The following is an 8355-nucleotide window of genomic DNA, read 5'->3' on the forward strand; positions in this document are numbered from 1 at the left end:
ATTTACTTAGTCGAGCATGTATGTTCTATAGTCGAGCATGTATTGTCTTAGTCGAGCATTTGTTTTCTTTAGTCGATCATTTTTTAAAGTAGTCGAGCTTATATGTTCTGTAGTCAAGCATCTATGATCTTTAGTCGAGCATTTGTTTTCTTTAGTCGAGTATTTTTTAAAGTAGTCGAGCATTTGTTTTCTATAGTCGATCATCTGTTTTCTTTAGTCGAGTATTGATGTTCTGTAGTCGATCATCTGTTTTCTTTAGTCGAGCATTCATGTTCTTTAGTCGAGCATGTATTTTCTTAGTCAAACATCTGTTTTCTTTAGTCAAGCATTTGTTCACACCTGCCCAGTTAACATGCACAAACTTATTCAATAAAAAACATGCACAAACCTGTACAATTACATACTTATACTTATTGAGAAGTGAATAAAATGAAGTCATAAATATGGAGTTATTATTATCAAAGCAAGAAATATAAAATACATTATGTTACACAGAAATTATTAAATTCTTCATGTTGGATGCAACGATATTGGCTCCTTGCAAGTTTGACGATTATGTCCACGTTGCTTACATCGTCCACAAAGTCTAACTGCCACTGTTTCACCAGCTGATGGTATTCTTCGCTCTCTTGGTCTCCCTCCCGATCGTCTTGTATCTGGCGGTAATAAAACTCTATCTTGGCTTGCTATGTGTTGATTTTCAAGAGATACTGTGTATATCGGTTCTGCATAAGCCACCATAATAGCTTCATTGGTGTAATACCGTGAACACAAAGAATGTACAATGACAGTTCTAAATCGACAAGCAGTCAATGCATGAACGCACGGCAATTGTTGCATTTGAAACTTCCTGCACGTGCATGTTTTGTCAATGACAGTTCACCTCGCCATTTCCGAAGCCATCCCGTACATAGAACTCGATGTGACTTATTGGTTCAACCGACATACGTAAAGCCCTTTCATTTCGCTTTGTCATTTTTTTCTCAACCTTCTTGCACAATTGGGACGTTATGGATGCCGCTTTTGTACGACGCTCATGAAACCACCTTTGAATTAAGGATCTCAATTGCTCAACCAACGCTGTTATTGGAAGACCCCGCACATCACGTAGTGCAGCATTCATACTTTCTGCAATGTTGGTAGTGAGTATACTGTACCTATATCCGGGAAAATGTGCACGAGACCACTTATCGAATCCCGCATCCTCTACATATTTATATGCCTTGCCACCTTCAAAAGCACGGATCTATGTCATTAGATGTTCAAAATCTGAAATACAGTAAGTCATTGCTGCCTTAAAATATATGGGAAACACGACATCATCAATTTTTTTGGCCTTCATGTTCTGTTTGATACGGTGCATGCAGTGCCCATGATAAGATTCCGGAAATACAAGCGAAACACCTCTCTCAATACTTTTATGCCTATCCGATATCAATGATAGTTCTGAGAAATCTTCAAGTGCAAGTGCAAGTCGCACTTTCTCGAAAAACCATTCCCAAGATGCATTATTCTCCGAATCTCCAACCCCAAAAGCCACTGGATAAATTTTCTTGTTGCCATCTTAAGCAGCGGCAACAAAGAGCGTGCCCATGTACTTGCCCTTTAGGTGAGTACCATCAACGGCGATGACAGGTCACATAGCACTCCGAAATCCTCGTAACGAAGCACCGAGAGCCATGAAAAAATATTTAAACTTTTTCTCGTGATCGGACTCTATATAAGTTATCGAACCAGGATTATTCTTCTCTAACTCGGCACAATAGTGTGGCAAGTAAGAAAAGGAATCTTCAGGCGTCCCTCGCACTGATTTCAAGGCAGCTTCCCTAGCCCTCCAAGCTTTATCATAGCTAATATTAACACCAAATTCCTGCCGCACATCCTGTATTTTGTCTTTTGGTCGGTAAATACGACCACCACCATTATATTTTGACTTAATGCATTCTCCAATAACCTTTCCTGATGCTTGCATATGACTTCGATTAACGCGGAATTGGAAGTTCTTGCTCATAGCATACATAGCAATATATTTTTGTAACTCTTTTTTGTCTGAATAAATCTGCCCAATCGCAACTTTACCACCCCAATAGCTATTGCTACTATTACTCCCAACAAAGTTTGACGTGCCAAGCGAATTTGAGCTAATGTTATTATTGCTAGGAGGCCTATCCGCTAAGTTACCGCCCGCACATGGAGGCGGGTGTCGATGAAGTATCGAACTTTCAATCCCATTATTATCCATGTGAAAGTCATCAACCTCAATATTTTCTTGATAGTCATCAGCCCCATCATCAATATCTGCATTATCTTTATCGTATTGGCTAAAACCACATTCATTAAAACCCATGCATCCGGCTTGCGGACTAATCGGATCGTCGTCAAAATCAACATGTGAAGGTAATTCATTGCCACACTGTCGCGACTGCTGCGTATTAGGAACAAAGCCCACATCTTGTGAATGAAATTGTTCCCGCTGAGGAGGAACGAAACTTACATCTTGAGAAACAAACTCTCTCTGATGAATTGTTACACAAAGTGGAGTTCCAGGTCTTCGAGGATCATCATTTTGCCTAAGAAAGAATTGCAAGTCACGGTCGTTGCACAGCACCATCGGTTCCATATCAAAATGTGTATTATAAGCAAATTTCATCAACAATTCAACAACACTACGATCCACTTCAATCAACTCATATATCAAATCCACAAATTCTACAAAAGAAATTGTTTCGGACACTATTACACCTTGGCTCTTCCCACTTTTGTATTTGCAAATCCCTCGACAAATTTCCCATTGGCTACCATAGAGGATCACAAAATCAATAGATGTCATTCTTGAAAATAACAAAAAACAACAAAAAAAAAGTATAATAAGTTGCTCGACCATAAAAACTTAAATGCTCGCTCGACCATAAACAACTTTGCTCGACCATAAACAACTTTGCCTCGACCATAAACAACTTTGCTCAACCAAAAAACACAAATGCTCGACCATAAACAACTTTGCTCGACCATAAAAACGCAAATGCTCGACCATAATACAAATTTGCTCGACCATGAAAACATAAATGCTCGACCATAAAAACACAAATGCTCGACTACATATATATTTGTTCGACTACAAACTCAATATGCTTGACTACACAGATGTTATGAGTAGATAATGAGTTCGTTCAGAACTTCATATGCACTTGAGAAACATATGGAACAAAATTACTCGGAATATAGATGTACTCACCTGTCAAAAGTGATATGAAATGTTCACCAACGAACCTCTCTTCAGACTAGCGATAACGAAGATCACAAATAACTCAGAACCTGAACCCGATCTGGATCTGGCTTTTTCGAGCTCTATAGGACAAATAAGATGATGAGAAATAGACGATCAAGTGCAGATAAGATGATGAGAAATAGCCGTTAGGAGGGTTGTGTGTATTCTGGTATTGTGAGTGGAAGAAAAGATATTTCAACATTAGGGGTATTTGGGTAAAAAAAAATACAAGGTAGGTCATTTTTGCGGTTTATAAAAAAGTGGGTCATTTATCTGGTTTGACTTTTTGAGAAGGCCATTTTTACAAAATTCCTAGGAGGCAATCGCAATGGCAATGGCTTTCAAGACCTTTGCCACTGCCAACAATGTTCCCCCAAAGCCCTACAATCATAGTTTTTAAACCCGACCCGTGCATCGACCCGTGTCAGCCGAAGGTTCAAGGGTTTCGAGGTTCAACCGGTTTGATTAAGGTTGAACCGCGGATTTATAATATACTATAAATTAATATATTTTAGATATATAGTATATAAATAAATTTATATTTTTGTATAATTGATTAATACAAATTATTTTATATTTTATATAATCTGTCACTTTCTTCTTTTGTCTCAAGTCCCAATAAATATAATAATCACATATATATATATATATATATATGTATATAGTTAACTTATATATTTAAATATTTAGGTATAATTGATTAATCTTGACCGTTGACTTGTTGAATCAATGGCCAAGATTTAGCCATTTAGTGCAACAAACCTAAATGCCTAGCAAACAGATGTGCCGCCTCCCTCTCATAAGTTCTCTCATTCTCAACTCAAAAGTTCTCTCATCTCTGTCTCACACGGCCTCTTTCTACAATTGCAGTTTTTATCTCTCACCAATCTCACCATGCTACAGATCTTCATCTATCACACAATCTTTGTTATTTTAAATGAGTTCCTCAACTTTTTTCTTCGAATCGTTTCTCTCATTTTCTTTGATTCGTTTGCTGGTTCAAGACTTCAAATACAAATGTGGAAGCCAAGGGAGGTCTCACTATCTTCATCAAGGATATAAAAAGTCGACTTAGCACTTAGACTTCTGTCGGAGAAGGTAAGAAAGAAGAGGGGCAACTAAACCGGGCGGGTCACGGTTTGCACGGTTAACACGGTTCGCACGGTCCAACATACTATTTCTCCGGTTCATTGCGTATACAGTCTAAAAGAAGCAACAAACCGGCTAGGCTACCGGTTCAAGGGTTTGACGGTTCGACCGGCGGACCGATCCGGGTTTAAAAAGTATGCCTACAATAACAGAAATGGTCAAGGGAAAAGAACCTCAAATAATGCTTTTGGAAGGTCACAACAGGGAAACAGGGAAAACAACACTGGCAAAACATAGCAAGCAAGCAAGATAGCCTATTCTGTATTACTATAGAATGACTAATCATACCATTGACAAATGCTTCAAAATACTTGGCTTTCCACAACAACCTCCTAAAAGACTTAGATACAACAATGGTAATCCAACGTATCAGGCTAATCAAACCCCTGCAAAACCTGAAACAAACCCAACAGTGGAGTTTACGCCAGAACAGTGCCAATAATTTATGAGCTTCATTCAATCTAGGACTTCTCAATCAGACAATTCTCAAAGCATGCAAGCACAGGTAGGTTTTGTGGCTTCAGTTTTAGGTACTCTATCTCATAATTCTAAACAAAGTTTAAATAGATAGTTTATAGATAGTGGTGCATCAGACCATATAGTATGTCATGCATCATTATATGAAAACTATCATGAAATGCATCATTCTTTTGTTCACTTACCTAATGGACAGAAACACATAATTTCTCACATTGGCTCAATGAAAATTACCCCAGAAATAACCCTAATAGAAGTTCTATGTGTCCCTACTTTCAATTTTAACCTGATTTTAATAAGCAAATTGACTAAAATCAACAAATATGATGTGATTTTACCAAAGGAAAATGTGAATTGCAGGACATAGTCACTTTGGAGAGGATTGGCTTAGGAATGGTGCTTAAGGATCTCTACATCCTCAATCCCAACCAACTTGTCCATTTTTTATCACTCTTGTCTCTATAAATGCTATATTTAATCCTACTGTTTTGCACAGAAGACTTGGACATCCTTCTGTGAATGTACTTAAGTTGATCCATAATGTACCTAAGATTCTATGTTAGATTGTCAAGACTGTGTTATTAGTAAAATGAAAAGAACACCTTTTGGATTGAGTGATTCTATTACAGAGAATTGTTTTGATTTGATACATATAGACATTTGGAGACCTAACTCCATATCTTCTATAGAAGGTTATAAATATTTCCTAACCATAGTGGATGATCATTCTAGAATGACATGGATTTTTTTGATGAATACCAAATTAGAAACCAGACATTACTTAAAAGGATTTATAGAATTTGTTAGGACACAATTTAATAAAACAATCAGGGTCATTAGATTTGATAATGGCAAAGAATTTCATATGCCAACCTATTTTTTAGAATTAGGTATCCAACATCAAACAAATTGCCCTTATACTCCTCAACGAAATGGAGTAGTTGAGAGGAAACATCAGCACATCCTAAATGTAGCAAGAACTTTAAGATTACATAGTGGTTTATCAGAGAATTATTCGTCTTTTTGTACTCAAACAGCTGTTTTTAATCAACAGAATGCCTACTAGAATTCTAGACAAACAATCCCCATACAACATACTATACAATAAAATTTTTGACTATACAACCATAAAGGTTTTTGGTTGTTACTACTTAGCTAAGGATAACAAATATCCCACTTCCAAATTTCAATCTAAATTTAAGGTTTGTATTTTCTTAGGATATCCTTTAGGCACAAAATGATACAAACTCTAAGACATTGAAACCCAGGATATATTCATATCCAGAGATGTTCATTTTTATGAATAAGACTTTCCTTTTCTTCACAAGTCTCAATCTCCTATTATAGACACAAACCAACAAGTTGTTCCACATAATAACATCAGAGAAAATTTAACATCTGGTTCTTCATCCCTGCCAACTTCTGGCAAATCATAGAGACATACTAAAATGCCTCTTTATCTAAAAGATTACCACTATAACAATACTATGTTACATTCTCATGCATCTCACAAGCATTTCATTGCATCTATTGCTTTACATAAGGAACCTAAGCACTACACTAAAGCAATAAAAGACAACAAATGGTGTGAAGCCATGAATTTAGAGCTACAAACTCTGAGTTCAAATAACACATGGAATTAACAAAACTACCTCCAGAAGAAATGCCATAGGATGTAAATGGATTTATAAAATAAAGTATAATGCTAATGGAACATTAGAAAGGTACAAAGCTAGGTTAGTTGCACAAGATTTTAATTAAACTGAAGGTTTTGATTACAAAGAAAGCTTTGCTCCAGTTGTAAAAATCACAACTGTTAGAATATTCCTAGCTTTGGCTATCATGCACAAATGGAACATACATCACATAGATGTACACAATGCCTTTCTTAATGTAAAAATCACAACTGTTAGAATATTCCTAGCTTTGGCTATCATGCACAAATGGAACATACATCACATAGATGTACACAATGCCTTTCTTAATGGAGATCTAGAAGAGGAAGTCTGCATGAAGACTCCTCCAGGGTACAATAATTCAGATAAAACACTAGTATGTAAACTCAATAAATCAATTTATGGTCTTAAGCAAGCCTCTAGACAATGGAATAACAAGTGTAGTAAAGCCTTGATAGCTTTTGGTTTCACACAATGTAAAACAGATTATTCTCTATTCTTTCTTAATAGAGGCACTAGTACTTTACTTCTCCTTTTATATGTTGATGACATGGCTTTAGGTGGAAATGATATAACTCTTATTCACCAAGTTAAAACATACATAGCTAAGTGTTTTAAAATTAAGGATTTAGGACCTTTACAACACTTCCAAGGCGTTGAAATTTATAATACTAATTAAAGCAAGGCTTCATCTTTGTCAAAGGAAATACACACTTGACTTAATAAATGACACAAATCTTACCAGTGCTAAAACCACCCACACACCTTCTGACACCAATACAAAACTATCCCTAGAAACAGGAATCCCTTTAGAAGATCCTCTACAATATAGAAGGTTGATTGATAGACTAATGTATTTAACAATCACTAGACTTGATATTAGTTACTCTGTCAACAACCTAAGTCAATACATGAAAAATCCTACAGACATACATCTAGCAGTTGCTCACAGAATTGTTAGATATTTAAAAGGCACTACTGTCATAGGGATTTTCTATCCTTCCACTAACCAAATGCAAGTCAAAGCCTATTGTGATGCTGACTGGGCCTCTTGCATCGACAATAGAAGATCTGTTATAGGGTTATGCATCAAATTAGGATAATCTCTCATCTCTTGGAAGTCAAATAAGGGACCTACAATCTCTAAGTCTTCAGCTGAAACAGAATATAGGGCTATAAACTCTACTACAAGTGAGATAACCTGTATTTCTCATCTAATCAATGAAATCAAATTTCAATCCTACTATCCTATGAATCTGTTTTGTGATAATCAAGCAGCTATCTACACAGTCACAATCCAGTTTTTCACGAAAGAAATAAAGCACATAGAGATAGATTTGCACTTCATCAGAGAGAAGATCCAACCAGGAAGAATTAAACTTTCTTACCTAAAATCTGAAGAACAATCCGGAGATCCTCTCACCAAACCACTTTCAACTCCTCATTTGCAACATTTGATCTACAAGTTGACCTCAAACTTGTCCAACTTGAGGGGGGTGACAAAATCTCCGCTGCGATGCTTCCATTTCCTCTGCGATTCCTTTCTCTTTGGCGACGAGCTAATGTGTTTTCTTCATCAGGCTTTGTTTCTTTATTGTTTGGGCCTTCTACTTTTTGGCCAGTATTTGTCTTGTATATTGGGCTCTTTTATTTGTTCTTTATATTGGGCTAGTTCATCTTATTCTTAGGCCCACTTTCCTTTTATATCTCATATCTTTCTTTATGTCTTGTCCCAGTACTGTTGATGTCAGTACTGGTTTATAAGCTCAAATTGAGCCGTTGCTT

At 36.5% G+C, this 8355-nt stretch overlaps 1 protein-coding gene across 4 annotated transcripts; it reads right to left on the reverse strand.

The window, feature by feature from the left end:
* Nucleotides 1–389: 389 nt before the first annotated feature.
* LOC119982870 lies at nt 390–8154 on the reverse strand. 4 transcript variants are annotated; one of them, XM_038826457.1, is made up of 4 exons: nt 7959–8154; nt 4706–4812; nt 3236–3348; nt 390–2570 (listed from the first exon to the last, which is right to left on the reverse strand). In XM_038826457.1, exon 4 carries the CDS (start codon nt 2345–2347, stop codon nt 1637–1639), a length of 711 nt encoding a protein of 236 aa, XP_038682385.1. In that variant the 5' UTR covers nt 2348–2570; nt 3236–3348; nt 4706–4812; nt 7959–8154; the 3' UTR covers nt 390–1636. The 4 variants fall into 4 exon arrangements, with proteins under 4 accessions (XP_038682385.1, XP_038682383.1, XP_038682386.1 ...); XM_038826455.1 differs by having other exon boundaries at nt 390–2795; XM_038826458.1 differs by lacking the exon at nt 4706–4812.
* Nucleotides 8155–8355: the final 201 nt, after the last annotated feature.

Source organism: Tripterygium wilfordii, chromosome 17, assembly GCF_013401445.1.
Source record: "Tripterygium wilfordii isolate XIE 37 chromosome 17, ASM1340144v1, whole genome shotgun sequence".
In the NCBI taxonomy this organism is placed as follows: domain Eukaryota; kingdom Viridiplantae; phylum Streptophyta; class Magnoliopsida; order Celastrales; family Celastraceae; genus Tripterygium; species Tripterygium wilfordii.